The sequence below is a fragment of the Arachis hypogaea genome, chromosome 9 (assembly GCF_003086295.3).
Source record: "Arachis hypogaea cultivar Tifrunner chromosome 9, arahy.Tifrunner.gnm2.J5K5, whole genome shotgun sequence".
Lineage (NCBI taxonomy): Eukaryota > Viridiplantae > Streptophyta > Magnoliopsida > Fabales > Fabaceae > Arachis > Arachis hypogaea.
Window position 1 is genome coordinate 120,233,999 of NC_092044.1, and position 24,018 is coordinate 120,258,016.

The following is a 24,018-nucleotide window of genomic DNA, read 5'->3' on the forward strand; positions in this document are numbered from 1 at the left end:
TGGATAGAGAGAAATTTATTAAACAGGGAAAGTAATGGATATCTTTTTAGTGGGAAGAGAAACCTTCATGCATGTGCTTTGCTGTTGCATTTTTTTTTTCTGGATTTCTAAATTATTGGTGACGATGTGAAGAGACTATTAGTGGTTAACATACATACATATATAGGACAATTTTTTATTTAAAAAATATAGTTATAAGTTTAAAACGATTATTTCATTTCTTTAAGAATATATATAATTAACTTTTTGAGTGTATGATTAAAATTAAAGTATCATCGGAATAACTAATTAACTTTTCATATGTAATTGTTTACAAAAATTATGTTTTCTATGTAACGATAACATCTAATTAAATGTTAATATAAAAGATATTATATTAAAAGTGCATAAAATTAAGTTTTTTATATGATTAAAATTTAGCAAATTTAAGCTAAAAAATAGTTTTCAACAAAAAGCACCTTTTTAAAGTTCATGATTATTGATTATTTCAGAATTATTATATTTTTACGTAGCCAGTTGTTGACCATCATCCTAAGTATTATTACAAAGTATAAACGATCATTTCGTCTTTAATTTTTCTTATTAATTTTCTTGTATAAAATATATGCGTTTCTTTAAACAATTTAAACATAAATTAATTTTTTATATTTATTATAAGAAATAATCTTTATAAAATTAAGTAGATACTAGTAAACTAACTTTAATCTTCTAACAATTTAAATATAAATTAATAAATACTAAATAAAATAAATTTTAATTATTTTTTACTAATTTTTTTGTTATCAAATATTTGTGATATATACGGATATACAGGATATATGACTAAGGATAAATTGAACTATATATGGGTACAACTTTAACATTTTGTCTTTTATTATATAAATTTAATTTTAATATACCAATAGTATAAAAAAAATTTTAAATAGTTATTCAATTATTTATTATGATGTCAATAAAAATAATTAATTTTTAAATTATTATTTAAAAATTATTTAGGATGTCCATATAAATTTTTTTCATACGTTATTAGTGAATTAAAATTAATTAACTCTTATTATATTTTACAATAACGAATATGAATTTCATCATTAATTTTATTTACGTTATTGTAATTCTTTTTTTTTTGGTGACTCGTTATTGTAATTCATCTATATACAAGCAGTTATACTAATAATTTGAGGTAAGACGGTTTACAATACAACGTGCATGTGATAAATATGCACACTACTTATACAAGAATTTTTCATATTTAATATGCGGTAGAATAAGTTTTACTTTTACTTTTCATGGTATACATGAAGTATTTAATTTGAGGCTAGTTTAAGAATTTTCTTAGAAATATACTTTTAGTGCTTTTAGATCAAGTTTTTCTCAATCTTATATATAAAAATTAAAAGAGTACACTAATTAAAGATTACGAGAAAATAATGCTATACACATACATGCAAGCTTTGTAAATTCAAACGTATTATAATGTAAAAGAGTAAAAAGCAATGTAACTTATAAATTACGGATATTTTGTTAGATTATCGTATTCACGTGTTGAACATATTTTAGACACAATACTCATCAATATTTGTTTGACACATATATCTTGTTGTCTGCTGTGTCCAACCGTATTTTAATAAAAAAAATTTAGATACATTTGAATACACTTAAATATCATCGCGTGCCAACGTGTCTAATCTTATTCTTAACAAGTATTATTGAAATGAGTTTAAAAATAGTATATATTATTATTTATTAAAACAAAATATTTTATATATTTTATATAATTAAAAAATACTAAAAATAATTAAAAAATTAATTTATATTTTAATATTAATAAAATATTAAAATATTATTATAATTTATTTAAAAAATATTTTATATTTTATATATATATGTATATTTTTATATTTTATAAAATTTTAAAATTATATATCTATATATTTTGTATCATATCATATTATGTACTGTATTTATGTCATTATCTACAAATCATAATGTGTGACTAAGAGAATAAAATAAATATAAATAAGTGCAGCTAGTTAGGACTGAAACCAAGGCAAATTAAAGGCAGACACATATACAAATATGAGTATGAGAGAGGGGGGTGTGTGTGGAATGGAATAACTGTGGAAGAAGGTGGAGTGTGTTCCAAGACACAATGATTACATAGTCTTGGAGAAAGGGTGGCGTGGACATAGCAAGTGTATAGAAGAACGTGGGAGGGGCTTGCATTGACCGAGGTACCTTACCACCATTGAAAATGATATGCCTTAACCCCACAAACCCTAAATTATTAACTACTACTATACTAATTAGTAATTATGAATCTTGCTCGCTAGTTTATATAGTAACTAATTAAAATTGATGTGGAAAACTATTATGTTAGTTGTACGATTAGTCAAATATAATATACCTTAACTTCAGTGGGAAAATTAAGGTTGCCACTAGAACCTAGCTCTATTATAATCTATAGTATCTCATCTATATATACTATAGTTATTATCAATATATAAAATATTACTCTCGTATATAGGAAAGTTAAATTTTGATGAAACTTTAATTCCATTCTTAAAGGGAAAGAAACGAAAAGAAAAAGTTTGGCTAAGCTATTAATAATGATGATGATACTATATCAGTCTTATATATAGTCCTTGGTCGGTCGACAATCTGTGTTGTGTGTTTATTCAACAGTGCTTGTGTTTGCCATCGCCATGGTTCTTTCTCTCTCTCACATAGACAAAGTTATAAGTCATTATGCACTTTATATTTTATAACAATCAAAAATTAGATTTTACTTCTATAATACATTATTCTATGTATTAATTACTGTGCACAGAATATATATATATACGTAGCAACTTAGCAAGTTTGATGAGTTAGGGCACTTATAAGTTTTACTTATTATACCAAGTGTCTTAATTAAAATTAAAACACCTACTAATAAAATTATTGATCACCATGTGGTGCCTATATATTTAGGTCTGAAGTGTTGTAAAATTGTGTATTTCTTGATCTGTACGAGGATTCTTGTGGCTTAATTTAGAAGACAAAAATTCATCATAGGATATATCTAATTCAAATTCCATTTATGGATGGCGCATGCTATATAAAATTATGATTGAGTTATGAAATATTTTTTATGCATTATATATGTTATATAAACATAATTTTTGAACATTGAACTACAGTTTGAATAAAAGTGGGAAAAAAAATTGTCTAATGGAAGAATTTAATTTTAACTTATTAAATAAATTTCAAACATATCAATATAGTGTAGATTACTTTATTAATAGTGTAAAGTGTAAACACTCTTCACGTTTTTGTTTTAATAATATTTTAGTGTGCTATATGCAATACATGTTTTCCATTTTCAAAGTACTCTTCAAGAATTAATTAGAATACTCATTTACACACGATAAATGTTATAAGAATAATGATAGAGAATTAATGTTTTTTCAATTAATATTAATTTTTTTTAAAAATTATTTTATCTGTCTTAAATTTTAAATCATTAATTTTTAACTTTACATTTTAAATTATAAATCTTAAACTCTAATTTTTTTTAATAAAAAAATTAACTAATGTTGACTAACTAAAAATTAATTATTTTATATATTATTTTTAATATTATAATATTATATTTATATTACATTCGAAAATTAAGTACATAAAATGATCATAATTAAAAAGATATCCATAAGCATAATAAGGTCAGAGATTGCCGTAAGAGGAAAGGAAAGTGGAGTAGCAGCACTCAAAAAGCTAGTTTGAGTGAGAGATGAGAAGAAAATTTAGAAAGGTAAAGCAAATAACAAAAAAACGATGAAGGAACCAAAAAGAGAGCAACAAAGCACAAAGGAAAAGGAAAGTTTTGTTGAAGGGTAAAAGGATAAAAAGGGTCACCACCTTACCCCGCACAAAGGTTTGTGGCAGAAAAACACCCACCAAGTGAAAGAGATTTGACACTGAGCCAGAAAGATAGAGAGAGATCCAAACTCCCTCCTTGATAAACAATTAAAAAAAATCATAAATTACTTGTATATATTTATTTTTAAAAATATTTAATAACAAAAAATAGCCAAAATTTAAACATAAAAATTTGAGATAAAAACATATTATGACGGTTGAGAGAAAATTGTTGTTAATAAAATATTTGACATTGACTGTTGCAATAAATCGTTGTGAAATTAACATTTTACAGCAATTAAAATAGAACTGCTGCAAAATAAGAAGTTTTTAGAAATCTTTTTTTAATTTGTTGCACCAACCGTTACCAAATTTTATTTAACAGCGATTTTTGTAAACCGTTTTTAAATATCCACCATTATCTATCCTTTTTTTGTAGTAAAAACAGTTAAATTTTATCTTATTTAATATTCATTCATTTTAGTATCGTATATTTATATAATTTATATATATTTGAATAAACAAATATGGTAGGGGGTTAATTAATTATTAATTGAATGGGCAAAGCATGATGATGATAGGATTAGAAGGAAGAATTAGAAGAGTATAATGAATGATCACACATGAAAAGGAGGTTTTGTAGTGTCCCACTTTATTTCTTTTTTAATATGTCTCTTAGCTTTTCACTAACCCCCTTGAATACCCTTTTCATTTTTATTCCTTGTGCAAGTGTAAAGCAAAACCTCTCCAAGCTTTTGTTCTTCTTCCAATCCCTTCTTTTTCTTAGTCACATCAGACAAAACCAGAATAAATAATAATAAAAAATACAAAACACCTACATTCCTACCTTATAAGCTACTGACATTTTGAATCTCCATATATACATACATATTTCATTTACTAATTTAATATTAATATTATTATTGTGACTTGCAACAGGCACAGTTGCACAAAGATATTGTTATATAAAGCATTGGAGTTTGTAATATTATTGTTGAATAGAGTTTTTCAATATATGTATATATATATGAAAGGGAAATGAAACAGGAGATAAATCATAATCAGCATCAAGGGGAGTGTTCTTATTCTTCATCTTCTTACAATATGATGCATCAACACAACATGATGATGATGAGTGATGAAATGATCTTTGGAGGAGGAAGAGGCTTCATCAATAGCAACAATATGAACATGATGAACATGAATATGAACATGTTGTCTTCTTCTGATCAAATGATGCATCAGCAGCCGCAGCCGCAGCAGCAGCAACCATGGTCCATGCCATCAATACAAGAACTACCCTTCAACAACCATGAATCGTTTATTGTGCCTCCACAACAACAACAACAAGCTTCACCATATGCAAGCTTCTTCAACAGTAGAAGGGTTCATCCATCATCATCATCTTCCATGCAGTTTGCAGCAGCATATCATCATCATGAGGGTGCTACTTCATCATTTGATCTGCAAGCTGAACTGAGCAAGATGACTGCTCAGGAAATCATGGAGGCTAAGGCTCTTGCTGCTTCCAAAAGCCACAGTGAAGCTGAGAGGAGGCGTAGAGAGAGGATCAATAATCATCTTTCTAAGCTCAGAAGCTTGTTGCCTAGCACCACCAAAGTAACTCTTCTTCTTTTCTCTTTCTTCTCTTCTCTTCTATCAAATCAATTCAATTTCTTAATAATCTCGATGTTAAAACACAGATTCATTAAGGATTTGATGTGTGTTTATTTCATTCATTTATAAAAACCTTTTCAAGAACTGTTACTGTATTGTTGTTATTGTTCCTTAATCATTGTCACAAAATTTAGGTATATTTTTGTTAATTTTAAAAATATAATTGATGTAATTAAAATATCAGAAACTATTTAAAAAAACACGGAATTGGTTAGTAACTTAACTCATGGTTGATATATATATACTATAGATAGAGGTAGGCTTTCTGTATGATTGCTCTCTAGTTAATATAACTTTAATTATGTGTTTTGGAGAGTGTCTCTTGTGTTTCTTTGTTGTGTGGTAGTTCCGAGGAAAAGTAATTAAGTGTAGCTAAGCTAATTAAAAGGGTAAAGGCAGGTGGTACCGTTAATGTCGCAGGGTTGATACGATAAAGAGGAACCAAGAAGCAGTCTCAAAAAGCTAATAAGCTTCTCTTCTAATGCTAATACACATTATTGATTAGTCAAACTCACCTTCGAGAATTCAATTGAAAAGCACCCTTGTCACTCACACACTCTTGCTTCCACCACCACTAATATTTCTATTTCTATCATGCCATAACCTACCAACTTCTCATCACATTTTAAAGTTGATGTTACCAAATAAATTAAAATATATATGGATTTAATTTTTTAGGTCTTTTTTTTTGTTTTTCCTTTCAACTTCTCATATAATGTTTTACACGTTTTATTTAAATTTAAATATAATTAGATAATAATTTAGCTAAACATGTCAAATTATCATTAAAAATTGTACCTAATTAAATTTTCATCTATTACATATTGACAATTGTATGAAATAATAATTTCAGACAGATAAAGCATCATTGCTAGCAGAAGTGATTCAACATGTGAAGGAACTGAAACGGCAAACATCAATGATCGCAGAGACGAGTTCAGTTCCAACAGAATCCGACGAGCTCACTGTGGACGATGCATCTGATGAAGATGGCAAATTGGTAATTAAAGCCTCTTTGTGCTGCGAAGATAGGTCCGATCTCTTGCCTGAACTCATCAAAACCTTGAAATCAATGAAGCTTCGAACCCTCAAAGCAGATATCACTACACTCGGTGGCCGTGTCAAGAACGTCTTGTTCATCACCGCTGAACAAGATTACTACTCATCATCAACCGCCAATGAGGATCATCATCATCAACATGACCATAATAATAGTTACCAATACTGCATTAGTTCAATACAGGAAGCTTTGAAGGCAGTTATGGAGAAAAGTAATGGCGGTGTTGGGAATGAGCCTGGTTCTTCTTCTGCAAGTGTTAAGAGACAAAGGACTAATATCATATCCTCCATATCTTAGATCCAACGCTTTTAAATTGCGGTTGCCATTTTACTGCATTTGCAAGATTGCAACGGTTATTTATTAGGTGAAAACTCATGTGTAGTTGTATTGGTATAAATCAATTTTATACGAAAATAATTGTACCTGAATTTTCACCTGTTTATTAACTAAAGTTGAAGGTCTTTATAAAATTTTAGCGGATTAAAGGCCTAGTTTAGTTTGTTGTTATATATTTTTATATATCTTTTGATTTGAATTATATTATTTATATTGTAATCTTTTGTTTTTGGGGGTGTTTTTTTCATGGTGTGCTGAGAAATGTGATTACTACTACTACTACAATGTATGTTGTTGTGTCCTCTATATATCAACATCATCATATATTTGAAGGAATGAGGTAATGATAATATGATGTGTTTAGTGTTTAGTGTATGTGTAATGGTTGACAGCTTATATATACATTATGAGTGGTTGGATACAATGGATAGAGAGAAATTTATTAAACAGGGAAAGTAATGGATATCTTTTTAGTGGGAAGAGAAACCTTCATGCATGTGCTTTGCTGTTGCATTTTTTTTTTCTGGATTTCTAAATTATTGGTGACGATGTGAAGAGACTATTAGTGGTTAACATACATACATATATAGGACAATTTTTTATTTAAAAAATATAGTTATAAGTTTAAAACGATTATTTCATTTCTTTAAGAATATATATAATTAACTTTTTGAGTGTATGATTAAAATTAAAGTATCATCGGAATAACTAATTAACTTTTCATATGTAATTGTTTACAAAAATTATGTTTTCTATGTAACGATAACATCTAATTAAATGTTAATATAAAAGATATTATATTAAAAGTGCATAAAATTAAGTTTTTTATATGATTAAAATTTAGCAAATTTAAGCTAAAAAATAGTTTTCAACAAAAAGCACCTTTTTAAAGTTCATGATTATTGATTATTTCAGAATTATTATATTTTTACGTAGCCAGTTGTTGACCATCATCCTAAGTATTATTACAAAGTATAAACGATCATTTCGTCTTTAATTTTTCTTATTAATTTTCTTGTATAAAATATATGCGTTTCTTTAAACAATTTAAACATAAATTAATTTTTTATATTTATTATAAGAAATAATCTTTATAAAATTAAGTAGATACTAGTAAACTAACTTTAATCTTCTAACAATTTAAATATAAATTAATAAATACTAAATAAAATAAATTTTAATTATTTTTTACTAATTTTTTTGTTATCAAATATTTGTGATATATACGGATATACAGGATATATGACTAAGGATAAATTGAACTATATATGGGTACAACTTTAACATTTTGTCTTTTATTATATAAATTTAATTTTAATATACCAATAGTATAAAAAAATTTTAAATAGTTATTCAATTATTTATTATGATGTCAATAAAAATAATTAATTTTTAAATTATTATTTAAAAATTATTTAGGATGTCCATATAAATTTTTTTCATACGTTATTAGTGAATTAAAATTAATTAACTCTTATTATATTTTACAATAACGAATATGAATTTCATCATTAATTTTATTTACGTTATTGTAATTCTTTTTTTTTTGGTGACTCGTTATTGTAATTCATCTATATACAAGCAGTTATACTAATAATTTGAGGTAAGACGGTTTACAATACAACGTGCATGTGATAAATATGCACACTACTTATACAAGAATTTTTCATATTTAATATGCGGTAGAATAAGTTTTACTTTTACTTTTCATGGTATACATGAAGTATTTAATTTGAGGCTAGTTTAAGAATTTTCTTAGAAATATACTTTTAGTGCTTTTAGATCAAGTTTTTCTCAATCTTATATATAAAAATTAAAAGAGTACACTAATTAAAGATTACGAGAAAATAATGCTATACACATACATGCAAGCTTTGTAAATTCAAACGTATTATAATGTAAAAGAGTAAAAAGCAATGTAACTTATAAATTACGGATATTTTGTTAGATTATCGTATTCACGTGTTGAACATATTTTAGACACAATACTCATCAATATTTGTTTGACACATATATCTTGTTGTCTGCTGTGTCCAACCGTATTTTAATAAAAAAAATTTAGATACATTTGAATACACTTAAATATCATCGCGTGCCAACGTGTCTAATCTTATTCTTAACAAGTATTATTGAAATGAGTTTAAAAATAGTATATATTATTATTTATTAAAACAAAATATTTTATATATTTTATATAATTAAAAAATACTAAAAATAATTAAAAAATTAATTTATATTTTAATATTAATAAAATATTAAAATATTATTATAATTTATTTAAAAAATATTTTATATTTTATATATATATGTATATTTTTATATTTTATAAAATTTTAAAATTATATATCTATATATTTTGTATCATATCATATTATGTACTGTATTTATGTCATTATCTACAAATCATAATGTGTGACTAAGAGAATAAAATAAATATAAATAAGTGCAGCTAGTTAGGACTGAAACCAAGGCAAATTAAAGGCAGACACATATACAAATATGAGTATGAGAGAGGGGGGTGTGTGTGGAATGGAATAACTGTGGAAGAAGGTGGAGTGTGTTCCAAGACACAATGATTACATAGTCTTGGAGAAAGGGTGGCGTGGACATAGCAAGTGTATAGAAGAACGTGGGAGGGGCTTGCATTGACCGAGGTACCTTACCACCATTGAAAATGATATGCCTTAACCCCACAAACCCTAAATTATTAACTACTACTATACTAATTAGTAATTATGAATCTTGCTCGCTAGTTTATATAGTAACTAATTAAAATTGATGTGGAAAACTATTATGTTAGTTGTACGATTAGTCAAATATAATATACCTTAACTTCAGTGGGAAAATTAAGGTTGCCACTAGAACCTAGCTCTATTATAATCTATAGTATCTCATCTATATATACTATAGTTATTATCAATATATAAAATATTACTCTCGTATATAGGAAAGTTAAATTTTGATGAAACTTTAATTCCATTCTTAAAGGGAAAGAAACGAAAAGAAAAAGTTTGGCTAAGCTATTAATAATGATGATGATACTATATCAGTCTTATATATAGTCCTTGGTCGGTCGACAATCTGTGTTGTGTGTTTATTCAACAGTGCTTGTGTTTGCCATCGCCATGGTTCTTTCTCTCTCTCACATAGACAAAGTTATAAGTCATTATGCACTTTATATTTTATAACAATCAAAAATTAGATTTTACTTCTATAATACATTATTCTATGTATTAATTACTGTGCACAGAATATATATATATACGTAGCAACTTAGCAAGTTTGATGAGTTAGGGCACTTATAAGTTTTACTTATTATACCAAGTGTCTTAATTAAAATTAAAACACCTACTAATAAAATTATTGATCACCATGTGGTGCCTATATATTTAGGTCTGAAGTGTTGTAAAATTGTGTATTTCTTGATCTGTACGAGGATTCTTGTGGCTTAATTTAGAAGACAAAAATTCATCATAGGATATATCTAATTCAAATTCCATTTATGGATGGCGCATGCTATATAAAATTATGATTGAGTTATGAAATATTTTTTATGCATTATATATGTTATATAAACATAATTTTTGAACATTGAACTACAGTTTGAATAAAAGTGGGAAAAAAAATTGTCTAATGGAAGAATTTAATTTTAACTTATTAAATAAATTTCAAACATATCAATATAGTGTAGATTACTTTATTAATAGTGTAAAGTGTAAACACTCTTCACGTTTTTGTTTTAATAATATTTTAGTGTGCTATATGCAATACATGTTTTCCATTTTCAAAGTACTCTTCAAGAATTAATTAGAATACTCATTTACACACGATAAATGTTATAAGAATAATGATAGAGAATTAATGTTTTTTCAATTAATATTAATTTTTTTTAAAAATTATTTTATCTGTCTTAAATTTTAAATCATTAATTTTTAACTTTACATTTTAAATTATAAATCTTAAACTCTAATTTTTTTTAATAAAAAAATTAACTAATGTTGACTAACTAAAAATTAATTATTTTATATATTATTTTTAATATTATAATATTATATTTATATTACATTCGAAAATTAAGTACATAAAATGATCATAATTAAAAAGATATCCATAAGCATAATAAGGTCAGAGATTGCCGTAAGAGGAAAGGAAAGTGGAGTAGCAGCACTCAAAAAGCTAGTTTGAGTGAGAGATGAGAAGAAAATTTAGAAAGGTAAAGCAAATAACAAAAAAACGATGAAGGAACCAAAAAGAGAGCAACAAAGCACAAAGGAAAAGGAAAGTTTTGTTGAAGGGTAAAAGGATAAAAAGGGTCACCACCTTACCCCGCACAAAGGTTTGTGGCAGAAAAACACCCACCAAGTGAAAGAGATTTGACACTGAGCCAGAAAGATAGAGAGAGATCCAAACTCCCTCCTTGATAAACAATTAAAAAAAATCATAAATTACTTGTATATATTTATTTTTAAAAATATTTAATAACAAAAAATAGCCAAAATTTAAACATAAAAATTTGAGATAAAAACATATTATGACGGTTGAGAGAAAATTGTTGTTAATAAAATATTTGACATTGACTGTTGCAATAAATCGTTGTGAAATTAACATTTTACAGCAATTAAAATAGAACTGCTGCAAAATAAGAAGTTTTTAGAAATCTTTTTTTAATTTGTTGCACCAACCGTTACCAAATTTTATTTAACAGCGATTTTTGTAAACCGTTTTTAAATATCCACCATTATCTATCCTTTTTTTGTAGTAAAAACAGTTAAATTTTATCTTATTTAATATTCATTCATTTTAGTATCGTATATTTATATAATTTATATATATTTGAATAAACAAATATGGTAGGGGGTTAATTAATTATTAATTGAATGGGCAAAGCATGATGATGATAGGATTAGAAGGAAGAATTAGAAGAGTATAATGAATGATCACACATGAAAAGGAGGTTTTGTAGTGTCCCACTTTATTTCTTTTTTAATATGTCTCTTAGCTTTTCACTAACCCCCTTGAATACCCTTTTCATTTTTATTCCTTGTGCAAGTGTAAAGCAAAACCTCTCCAAGCTTTTGTTCTTCTTCCAATCCCTTCTTTTTCTTAGTCACATCAGACAAAACCAGAATAAATAATAATAAAAAATACAAAACACCTACATTCCTACCTTATAAGCTACTGACATTTTGAATCTCCATATATACATACATATTTCATTTACTAATTTAATATTAATATTATTATTGTGACTTGCAACAGGCACAGTTGCACAAAGATATTGTTATATAAAGCATTGGAGTTTGTAATATTATTGTTGAATAGAGTTTTTCAATATATGTATATATATATGAAAGGGAAATGAAACAGGAGATAAATCATAATCAGCATCAAGGGGAGTGTTCTTATTCTTCATCTTCTTACAATATGATGCATCAACACAACATGATGATGATGAGTGATGAAATGATCTTTGGAGGAGGAAGAGGCTTCATCAATAGCAACAATATGAACATGATGAACATGAATATGAACATGTTGTCTTCTTCTGATCAAATGATGCATCAGCAGCCGCAGCCGCAGCAGCAGCAACCATGGTCCATGCCATCAATACAAGAACTACCCTTCAACAACCATGAATCGTTTATTGTGCCTCCACAACAACAACAACAAGCTTCACCATATGCAAGCTTCTTCAACAGTAGAAGGGTTCATCCATCATCATCATCTTCCATGCAGTTTGCAGCAGCATATCATCATCATGAGGGTGCTACTTCATCATTTGATCTGCAAGCTGAACTGAGCAAGATGACTGCTCAGGAAATCATGGAGGCTAAGGCTCTTGCTGCTTCCAAAAGCCACAGTGAAGCTGAGAGGAGGCGTAGAGAGAGGATCAATAATCATCTTTCTAAGCTCAGAAGCTTGTTGCCTAGCACCACCAAAGTAACTCTTCTTCTTTTCTCTTTCTTCTCTTCTCTTCTATCAAATCAATTCAATTTCTTAATAATCTCGATGTTAAAACACAGATTCATTAAGGATTTGATGTGTGTTTATTTCATTCATTTATAAAAACCTTTTCAAGAACTGTTACTGTATTGTTGTTATTGTTCCTTAATCATTGTCACAAAATTTAGGTATATTTTTGTTAATTTTAAAAATATAATTGATGTAATTAAAATATCAGAAACTATTTAAAAAAACACGGAATTGGTTAGTAACTTAACTCATGGTTGATATATATATACTATAGATAGAGGTAGGCTTTCTGTATGATTGCTCTCTAGTTAATATAACTTTAATTATGTGTTTTGGAGAGTGTCTCTTGTGTTTCTTTGTTGTGTGGTAGTTCCGAGGAAAAGTAATTAAGTGTAGCTAAGCTAATTAAAAGGGTAAAGGCAGGTGGTACCGTTAATGTCGCAGGGTTGATACGATAAAGAGGAACCAAGAAGCAGTCTCAAAAAGCTAATAAGCTTCTCTTCTAATGCTAATACACATTATTGATTAGTCAAACTCACCTTCGAGAATTCAATTGAAAAGCACCCTTGTCACTCACACACTCTTGCTTCCACCACCACTAATATTTCTATTTCTATCATGCCATAACCTACCAACTTCTCATCACATTTTAAAGTTGATGTTACCAAATAAATTAAAATATATATGGATTTAATTTTTTAGGTCTTTTTTTTTGTTTTTCCTTTCAACTTCTCATATAATGTTTTACACGTTTTATTTAAATTTAAATATAATTAGATAATAATTTAGCTAAACATGTCAAATTATCATTAAAAATTGTACCTAATTAAATTTTCATCTATTACATATTGACAATTGTATGAAATAATAATTTCAGACAGATAAAGCATCATTGCTAGCAGAAGTGATTCAACATGTGAAGGAACTGAAACGGCAAACATCAATGATCGCAGAGACGAGTTCAGTTCCAACAGAATCCGACGAGCTCACTGTGGACGATGCATCTGATGAAGATGGCAAATTGGTAATTAAAGCCTCTTTGTGCTGCGAAGATAGGTCCGATCTCTTGCCTGAACTCATCAAAACCTTGAAATCAATGAAGCTTCGAACCCTCAAAGCAGATATCACTACACTCGGTGGCCGTGTCAAGAACGTCTTGTTCATCACCGCTGAACAAGATTACTACTCATCATCAACCGCCAATGAGGATCATCATCATCAACATGACCATAATAATAGTTACCAATACTGCATTAGTTCAATACAGGAAGCTTTGAAGGCAGTTATGGAGAAAAGTAATGGCGGTGTTGGGAATGAGCCTGGTTCTTCTTCTGCAAGTGTTAAGAGACAAAGGACTAATATCATATCCTCCATATCTTAGATCCAACGCTTTTAAATTGCGGTTGCCATTTTACTGCATTTGCAAGATTGCAACGGTTATTTATTAGGTGAAAACTCATGTGTAGTTGTATTGGTATAAATCAATTTTATACGAAAATAATTGTACCTGAATTTTCACCTGTTTATTAACTAAAGTTGAAGGTCTTTATAAAATTTTAGCGGATTAAAGGCCTAGTTTAGTTTGTTGTTATATATTTTTATATATCTTTTGATTTGAATTATATTATTTATATTGTAATCTTTTGTTTTTGGGGGTGTTTTTTTCATGGTGTGCTGAGAAATGTGATTACTACTACTACTACAATGTATGTTGTTGTGTCCTCTATATATCAACATCATCATATATTTGAAGGAATGAGGTAATGATAATATGATGTGTTTAGTGTTTAGTGTATGTGTAATGGTTGACAGCTTATATATACATTATGAGTGGTTGGATACAATGGATAGAGAGAAATTTATTAAACAGGGAAAGTAATGGATATCTTTTTAGTGGGAAGAGAAACCTTCATGCATGTGCTTTGCTGTTGCATTTTTTTTTTCTGGATTTCTAAATTATTGGTGACGATGTGAAGAGACTATTAGTGGTTAACATACATACATATATAGGACAATTTTTTATTTAAAAAATATAGTTATAAGTTTAAAACGATTATTTCATTTCTTTAAGAATATATATAATTAACTTTTTGAGTGTATGATTAAAATTAAAGTATCATCGGAATAACTAATTAACTTTTCATATGTAATTGTTTACAAAAATTATGTTTTCTATGTAACGATAACATCTAATTAAATGTTAATATAAAAGATATTATATTAAAAGTGCATAAAATTAAGTTTTTTATATGATTAAAATTTAGCAAATTTAAGCTAAAAAATAGTTTTCAACAAAAAGCACCTTTTTAAAGTTCATGATTATTGATTATTTCAGAATTATTATATTTTTACGTAGCCAGTTGTTGACCATCATCCTAAGTATTATTACAAAGTATAAACGATCATTTCGTCTTTAATTTTTCTTATTAATTTTCTTGTATAAAATATATGCGTTTCTTTAAACAATTTAAACATAAATTAATTTTTTATATTTATTATAAGAAATAATCTTTATAAAATTAAGTAGATACTAGTAAACTAACTTTAATCTTCTAACAATTTAAATATAAATTAATAAATACTAAATAAAATAAATTTTAATTATTTTTTACTAATTTTTTTGTTATCAAATATTTGTGATATATACGGATATACAGGATATATGACTAAGGATAAATTGAACTATATATGGGTACAACTTTAACATTTTGTCTTTTATTATATAAATTTAATTTTAATATACCAATAGTATAAAAAAAATTTTAAATAGTTATTCAATTATTTATTATGATGTCAATAAAAATAATTAATTTTTAAATTATTATTTAAAAATTATTTAGGATGTCCATATAAATTTTTTTCATACGTTATTAGTGAATTAAAATTAATTAACTCTTATTATATTTTACAATAACGAATATGAATTTCATCATTAATTTTATTTACGTTATTGTAATTCTTTTTTTTTTGGTGACTCGTTATTGTAATTCATCTATATACAAGCAGTTATACTAATAATTTGAGGTAAGACGGTTTACAATACAACGTGCATGTGATAAATATGCACACTACTTATACAAGAATTTTTCATATTTAATATGCGGTAGAATAAGTTTTACTTTTACTTTTCATGGTATACATGAAGTATTTAATTTGAGGCTAGTTTAAGAATTTTCTTAGAAATATACTTTTAGTGCTTTTAGATCAAGTTTTTCTCAATCTTATATATAAAAATTAAAAGAGTACACTAATTAAAGATTACGAGAAAATAATGCTATACACATACATGCAAGCTTTGTAAATTCAAACGTACGTACTGTTTGGGATAAGTAGTATGATTATAATTCAATCAATCATGTGTCAAATAATTTATTATTATTATTAAATTAAAATATTAATATAATAAAGCCTATGATTAAATTTAGAGATTTATCATTATGATAGTAATCATAATATTGAGAGATAAATCTTTTATAATTTAATCTAAATTATTCTTGGTCATAGAATTATTAAAAAAGACATTATAATTCACAAATATATATATATATATATATATATATATATATATATATATATATATATATAATGGTCTTCATTGGATGGAGATTAATAGATCTCTTTTATTAAATTATATATATAGATTGTGCATATAGAGTGAAACAATTGAATTGACTCAATTTGAGAATTTCTAATAGTTATAATTACCGCATATTTGTCAATAGGATATTTTTAAGATGAACATAGTAATAGAGTTTCCTTTGACTTGCGACTATCATAGTAATTAACAATATATTTATTGTACTTTGATTCCGGATACTTAATACCCTAGGGTGCTAGTTGAATGGATATTGGGTATGATTTAAATATTTGTAGAATTAATGATTAGTTAATATGGAATCCATCAACTCTCGATAAAGAGTTTGAGCTCTATGATTATAATGATTGAGATGAATAAAACCTTGGTTAAGGGAATTGAATGAATAAAGAAATAAATTTCTTAAGTCATTCACAGTTCATTATAATAATAATAACAAGTTAGTTTGATAATGACAATTAAACCATACTCTAAGAGTTAACCAAGAGTCGAAAAAGATGGAAGGAATTATACTTTGTTCTTCTGAGGTTCTTAGTAAAAATATATTATTTCATACTATCGGGTCGTTGAGGAGTGTTGCTAGACGACAACCCTGATTAGTAAATTTAGTATGACTAATTTACTACCCGCTTAGTATTGAACGTATGGAGTCACACACTAACGAGTGTTCTAATCTTTGTTGTAAAATTATTTAATTATTATTTTAATTTGATCAAATAAATAATTATATTAATTCAAATGGAATATTATTGTATTCTTTGCTAGCACCAATAATATAATAATAATATGATAATTGAGAATATTAAATGAGATTTGAGAATAATTAGTTATTCTATTTCTGAATTTGAATTATAAATTTGGATGAGATCCAAATCGATTATGTTTTAAATTGCTATGATATGATTCATAAAATTTGAAAGATTCATATTTGGAATTTCAAAATATGATTCAAATTTGAATTGAGAATCAAATTTAAAATTAGTAACAAATATTATATATATGTATGCCAAGAGTAGAGAAAAAGTGAGAGAATAATAAAAGCTTTATTCCTTTACCTCTACACACAAAAATGTATGTGAGCCTAATTCTTGGAGAAGAATTTTATGGTGTGCAAAAAGTTGCAAAGAGATTCTTAATTTAGATCACATATCCATTGGTCAAAGAGTTGACAGCAACAGTTAGCCTCGATGTGGATACACATAGCGCCTTCGTACCATCGAAGGAGAAAAAGATTTTTACTGGCGTACACAAGTATTTAGATCTGATCTATATATTTTATATTATTGGAATAAAGTTTAAACATAAAATAGATCTTTAGGATTACCTTCTTTTCTTCCGCTGCGTGTTATGAATACATGGTAAATCTTCAGTGATATCAGAGCCAGATTTTTTGTGTTTAAATTTTTATTCGTATTTTCTTAAAGTTTCTGAATTAATAGGATTAATTCAAATTATTTTTTAAGCATATGATGTATTTATTTTCATTGAGATGATTTTTTAATAAATTAATAGTTATTTTTTAATTATTTAATTGTGATTAAATTATCATTCTTTTAATATAAAAGTTATATTTATAATCAAATATTTAATTTAATTTTATTTATTTATTTAATTTTATTGTGATTTTGATCACAATAAAAGGAATAAGATGTAAAATATCTTTTGTTTGTTTCTGATATATATAAGTATATATATAAAGGTCAATTTTGATTTGATAATTTTTTAAGGCTACACTTAGTACATAAAAAATCAAATTTTGATTTGATTGATGTATTTTGAACACTATTGTAACAACTCAACTTTTAATACGTCATGATCGTAGCAAAAATAAGGCGTTATTAACATGTTTTCCTTATTAGTTATTTAATATTGAGTGTAATACCCTAATGTTTTTTAACTGAGTTAAGCTTTACCTGGATTATATTTAGTAGCTGATATTCAAAACCTTGCGAAATTTTTAAAGTAATATAAAATATTTTTATAAAATAATTTACATGTGTAAAAGTATTGAATAACTAGTTTTTGTTAGAATAGTTATTAGTTGAAAAATATAAGTGGATCTGGAAATACTAACATAAAAAATGGGTGTGCTAAACTATGAAGGCATAACAATAACAAGCTTTACTCATACCAAATAATTATAACAAGAAACATCATAGTTACAATTTGCAATCACTCAATAAAAATTAAACAAGACACACCGAAAATCCTAATTCTTTTAATTTGTATAACTATGACTAAAACAATCGCATATTCTTCCTTCTTAAGGTAAACGCTTAATGTTTTATATCTACGTCCTCGATGGCTTGCTCTCACTAGTGCATTTGTCTTTTCACCTCAACTGAGTAGTGTATTACTTTGTACTGCATCGTACATGAAGATGGTACGGAGAGAGGGGTGAGAAACAAAAGTTTCTCAATAGTTTATCTATATGGTGTCATCGTATCCATCCCCAACCACTCCGAGTTTTAAAATAAAACAGTGATAATGCAATGTTGTTTAATTATTTTTTTCAAAAGTCCTTGTTAGTCGGAGTGGTTTGACCTTTAGATGCTTCTCATTTACCTATGTTATGACATGTGTGATGCATACAAAATGCCTATAGTGTTAAAACATATAAATGTAAACTCATAAACCTTGGTATGATGTTCTCATAGGCCATAAAGCAAGACAAAATAAATAATAAATAAGAGAAGAATAGTAATATTGTCATAAATAAGTCAAACAGAATAAATCTGAATAAAATAAAGATCTTAAACAATATCATACATCATAAAAAAAGGAACTTTGAATAAAGAAGGATCTTTGAATGCAATAATAAACATAATCATAAATCAAAAAAGGATAAAAGAAGAACAACCATGAACACACTTTTTATTGCATTTTTCATTACTTTTTCTCGTAACTTTTATGGAAGGTATTGAGATCAAACCGGTATAAAAAGTGGGAGTCCCCTTCCCTTACCGAAGATTCTTATCCCAAACATTTTGGTGATCACCTTCCCTTATCGAAGGATCATCTCGATATCTTGTCTTTCGGGGCACCTTTCCTTACCGAAAAATCATTCCCTCAATTCAATTTACAATCAAGATTATTTAGACATACACAAGAAGGAAGTTATGACAACCTATTATTATAAAATTGATGGGAGTCCCCTTCCCTTACCGAATATTTCCAAAAGTTTGCCGATCACCTTCCCTTATCGAAGGATCATCTCGATTATCTTGTCTTTGGGGGTCACATTCCCTTATCGAAGGATCATTCCCTCAGTTCTTTAATGCACATAAGATTGTTATTATAATGCATAATGCGTATGAAGGAAAGAGACATTATATCATGACATTTAATGCTAACATCTATATATGACATATAAAAATTAGCATAAAACCCCCTACCTCGAGTAAAGTTCCGATAGGTATTCCGATGCAAATAGATGCAGTTTGTTAGTGAAGAGAGACTTGTTCCATAGCTATACTTTGTGTATACTAGAATGTTTTGTATAGAAAAAGGAAATAGAATGAGAAAGGAATGATCAAATAGCTCTCAGGTATGTGCAGATTATGTTAGGAGGCATTTAGGTGAAATATTCAATCTGAATCGTCACTTTGTGAGCCCTATAACGTTTTCTACATTTAGAATTTGGAAATAGCTATTAGAGACAATTTTATAGAGAATTGAATTAGCTTTAAAATGAATCTTAAATTAAGTCAATTAAATAACCACAACTTGAGATATTTCTGAAATACTGTTAGTATATCAGGTTGGCTGATAAGAGCGCGATTTTCTACTATGAACTTGTAACCGATTTATCTACCTAATTTAATTTGAATTTGATTTTATACTAAACTTAAGCAATAGAGCTAGTATTCTTATCTTTTCATATAACTAAATATCATTCAAATCTAATAAATGTAGAATTAATTATGACTATATTTTAAAGGGTTGTTTATTATCGGTTAGAGATTTACTACCACTAGTGCTTTCATATGTTTAAATTTTAAATTCAAATCTTAAATCATTACCATTTTAATAATTAATTAGTTATTAAAAAATGACTTGATTCAAAAAGTTGGGATGTTACATTGAGCTTTTAGTTCGAAATCGTATTTCAATCTTTAATAAAATGCCAGATAATTGTTTTCAACTCACTAAAAATCATATATCAAATATCACCAACTAATAATAATCACATAATTACTAATAATAATAAATCTTATACAAGTAAATTAAAATAAAATTCAAATACAACACCTATCCCTCTGTATAAAATAAAAATCTTAAACAACCAGTGAGGAAACTCTATGAAAGTAACTTATAAATAAAGTCAATAATCACCCTCAGCTTCAAACTGAGTCTTCAAACCTGTATCATTAAAAGGGTGAAAGATATTGGGGTGAGAACAAACCACATATTCTTAGTAGGAATGGGAATACCATCAAAATAAAAAAATACTTGCAAATAGAATTAATTCCATTATAAAACAATTTTTTTGAAGTAATCTTTTGAAAAAGTTTGGTGAAAAACTTACTTTAAAAGGTGTTTAAAGAAATTTTTTTAACTTACAAAGATGAATAGTTTAATGAAACAAAAAGGACCAAAGACGTGCCTAGTGACTTTCTACCCAACTCACCTCGCTCACTCCTATCCAAATAATATATACATTAGAATACTCAATCAACACCTAGTCCACTTGCCTCAACCTTCATTACCACATACCAGAAACCATCCTCATCACGCCTCCACCAAAAAGAATTTCTCAGATAAACATACACATACAAACAAACAAAAAAAATCACAGATAGGATTCAAGTACAGCAAGTAAAACAAGTAGTAGATGAACATGGCTAAGTAGTTAAGCAAACCAAAATAAATACACACTCAATCAAAACATACAAATGCATATGATGCATGCCTGTCCTATGGCTAATGAGCTCATCTGTCGGTTATACAGTCAAACCAACATGTCCTGGTAGCTAACCATTGGACAGTCCCCCGATGCACATCCCCATGAGTCTATGCATAGCTTTTTCTCATATACATATATATATATATATATATATATATATATATATATATATATATATATATATATATATATATCAAATCGCTCAATGGGGGTACCATTCCCGGGAATTTATACGTTCTCGGTCACCCTTATGTCGTAGGGTCAACAGAATATCGAGTCTCAACCTGAAACACGTGGTGGCAAGTCACGGTACTTTATCCAAGAAAACTTGTATCTCAGATAATTCAGATAAATAAGCCATATGAATATTTCAATCATAATTCATCAATATCCACATCATTCTCAATCATGTCTCATTCATCACGAATCTTGTCATCAATATCATAACCTACGTCATCAATCACAGTTATCACCCCACATCACTATAATTAACCAGAATCATCACCGGATCTCACACAACTCAATTGTCACTAAATCACACCTAACACCTCAATTTCAAAGACAACCTTCAAACAACTCACTAAACTCGCCTCCAAATCAACAGCACACAGTTTTCATCATATTCCTTAAAATAACTTTCTTCCTTTTAACTCTTATGTTTAATTTTATTAAAAATCTTAAACCCACTTTCCTATTCCCAAATCCTTGAATTTATACTCAATTTTCTACTTTAAAGTCTTTGGCTAGTTAATCAAATCTCTTCTCATTATTAGAAATCAAATGAGTTTAAAACTACAAGTTAACAAAATTATAAGAATCCGATTTTCTTTAATAATCTTTAAAAACATTCAAAACATACTTCTTTTTTTTAAAGCTACTTAAATCAAAATCGTTTTCAATATATTTCAATTTTGGATTTCAACCTCAACAACAACAAGAAGAATCAACAGAAAGTACATATCAAGTAGAAATTCAAATCTCAAACACAGAAATTCAATCAAAATTTCAAGGTCCAATTCCAGAAATTCCAGATCAAGCAACAAAGTAGCAATCATCAATGTCAATTATCAATTAGTAATTACAATATCGTGGCAATACAATGTCAGCAACAATTAAAAAGTTCATACCAAAATTCAAATATCATAGATCTAGAAAAGAGGAAGGAAGAGACCGCCATGGAAGGCAGCGACAGTGTGCAGAGCGGCGTGGATTGGAGCAACGGCTGCGATACAAAGATCGGAGTCCTCACGATGTGGAAGGGAGATTCACAGGTAGGGAGAATCGGGCTGCCCTCTTGTGGTGTAGTGTCTCGTCCCGGCACTTTCCGTCATGTTTCTCCTCTCGTGGCACGCCCACTGAAGCTCCTGGCAACAGTGGTTGGTGGAATTATGCATATGAAAGGCTGAGATCTAAGTCTATATCACGACGACGATAGAGCTGAGAGCAGTGCTGAGGTTGGTGCTTTCACTGAGCGTAAGGGAGACGCGCGTGGTGCTCTAGTGCAATGGCAAGTGGCGGCTTCGACTGAAGATAGAGAGAAAGTAACAAAGAACGAAATCGAGGGAAGATGGAGAAAGAGCCACTGGAGCCGGACGATGGTGCCTGGCTCGCCAGTGGCGGTTCTTCCGGAAATAGCATCACACAACACAAAGTTGAGAGGAAGAGAGGAGAAAAGAGACATGGCTCTCTGCTTCTGAATTGTGGTGGAATGGAGGACAAGACTCCTAAATTTGAGGTGAGCCTTTAGTGGATTGAACTTTTACTTGCAGTATTAAGTATAACTCAAATTCATAAGTGGATCAAGTGTTACAGAAAATTATTTTATATATATAGAAGACCTATTTTTTTTGTAAATAATAGGAGTCTGGTGGTAAATTTTTTTTAAGCAGTAGCATAAAAAATATTATTTTAAAATTACTTGTTTTTTTTATTGATTATAATTAGTTTTTATAATTTTTATTAGAATTTATATTTTTTCTACGACTTTGAAGGCAAAGTTGTTTTAAAAAGTAGGGTAATAATGGAATTAGTATTGGGCCTATAGCCCAATTAAAAAATTATACTATAAATAAGAGTATAATGTAATAATGCCGGGTATCCAACTATCCATGAGTTAATTAGAAGGTCAATGCTAATGTGAGGAAAGAATTTTTTTTTCTCACCTGCTGAAATGTGTTGGAGGAAGAAAAAGAAAACACATAAATTGTTAGTTTGCTGTTATCCGACAAATTCTGTGACATTTGTAGAATGATATGAAATAGTATTTGCAGAATGATATAAAATGTAAGCCAAATTTAAATTATAAAAACTATTTTTTTCTTTCTTTGTGAATGTGTAGGACTAACAAAAAAAAATAATAAGAATTATTACAAAAATATAATAATAATAATAATAATAATAATAATAATAATAATAATAATAATTTCAAACATTTTCTCACCGTTTCCCCAAATTTTTTTCAAATAAACATTTGACACGGCCAAATTACTCTCATTAGGTATATTTTATTCTTTATATATATATTATATTATTCCGTTAGTGTAAATAGTAAAAAATATTATATTTTTATTATTG

General features: G+C 27.6%; 2 protein-coding genes and 1 long non-coding RNA gene across 3 annotated transcripts; 2 read left to right on the forward strand and 1 right to left on the reverse strand.

Moving 5' to 3' along the window:
* The first annotated feature begins 4,587 nt into the window (after positions 1 to 4,587).
* On the forward strand, positions 4,588 to 7,394 carry LOC112712712 (transcription factor bHLH30-like). The gene is made up of 2 exons (XM_025765647.3): positions 4,588 to 5,517; positions 6,428 to 7,394. Exons 1-2 carry the CDS (start codon positions 4,936 to 4,938, stop codon positions 6,929 to 6,931), a joined length of 1,086 nt encoding a protein of 361 aa, XP_025621432.1. The 5' UTR covers positions 4,588 to 4,935; the 3' UTR covers positions 6,932 to 7,394.
* A 4,587-nt stretch (positions 7,395 to 11,981) lies between these two features.
* Positions 11,982 to 14,787, forward strand: LOC112712713 (transcription factor bHLH30-like). The gene is made up of 2 exons (XM_025765648.3): positions 11,982 to 12,910; positions 13,821 to 14,787. Exons 1-2 carry the CDS (start codon positions 12,329 to 12,331, stop codon positions 14,322 to 14,324), a joined length of 1,086 nt encoding a protein of 361 aa, XP_025621433.1. The 5' UTR covers positions 11,982 to 12,328; the 3' UTR covers positions 14,325 to 14,787.
* Positions 14,788 to 20,715: 5,928 nt separating this feature from the next.
* On the reverse strand, positions 20,716 to 23,079 carry LOC140175015 (uncharacterized). Its single transcript, XR_011865190.1, has 2 exons — positions 22,572 to 23,079; positions 20,716 to 20,900 (listed from the first exon to the last, which is right to left on the reverse strand). It is a non-coding gene; the product is annotated as an uncharacterized lncRNA (long non-coding RNA).
* Positions 23,080 to 24,018: the final 939 nt, after the last annotated feature.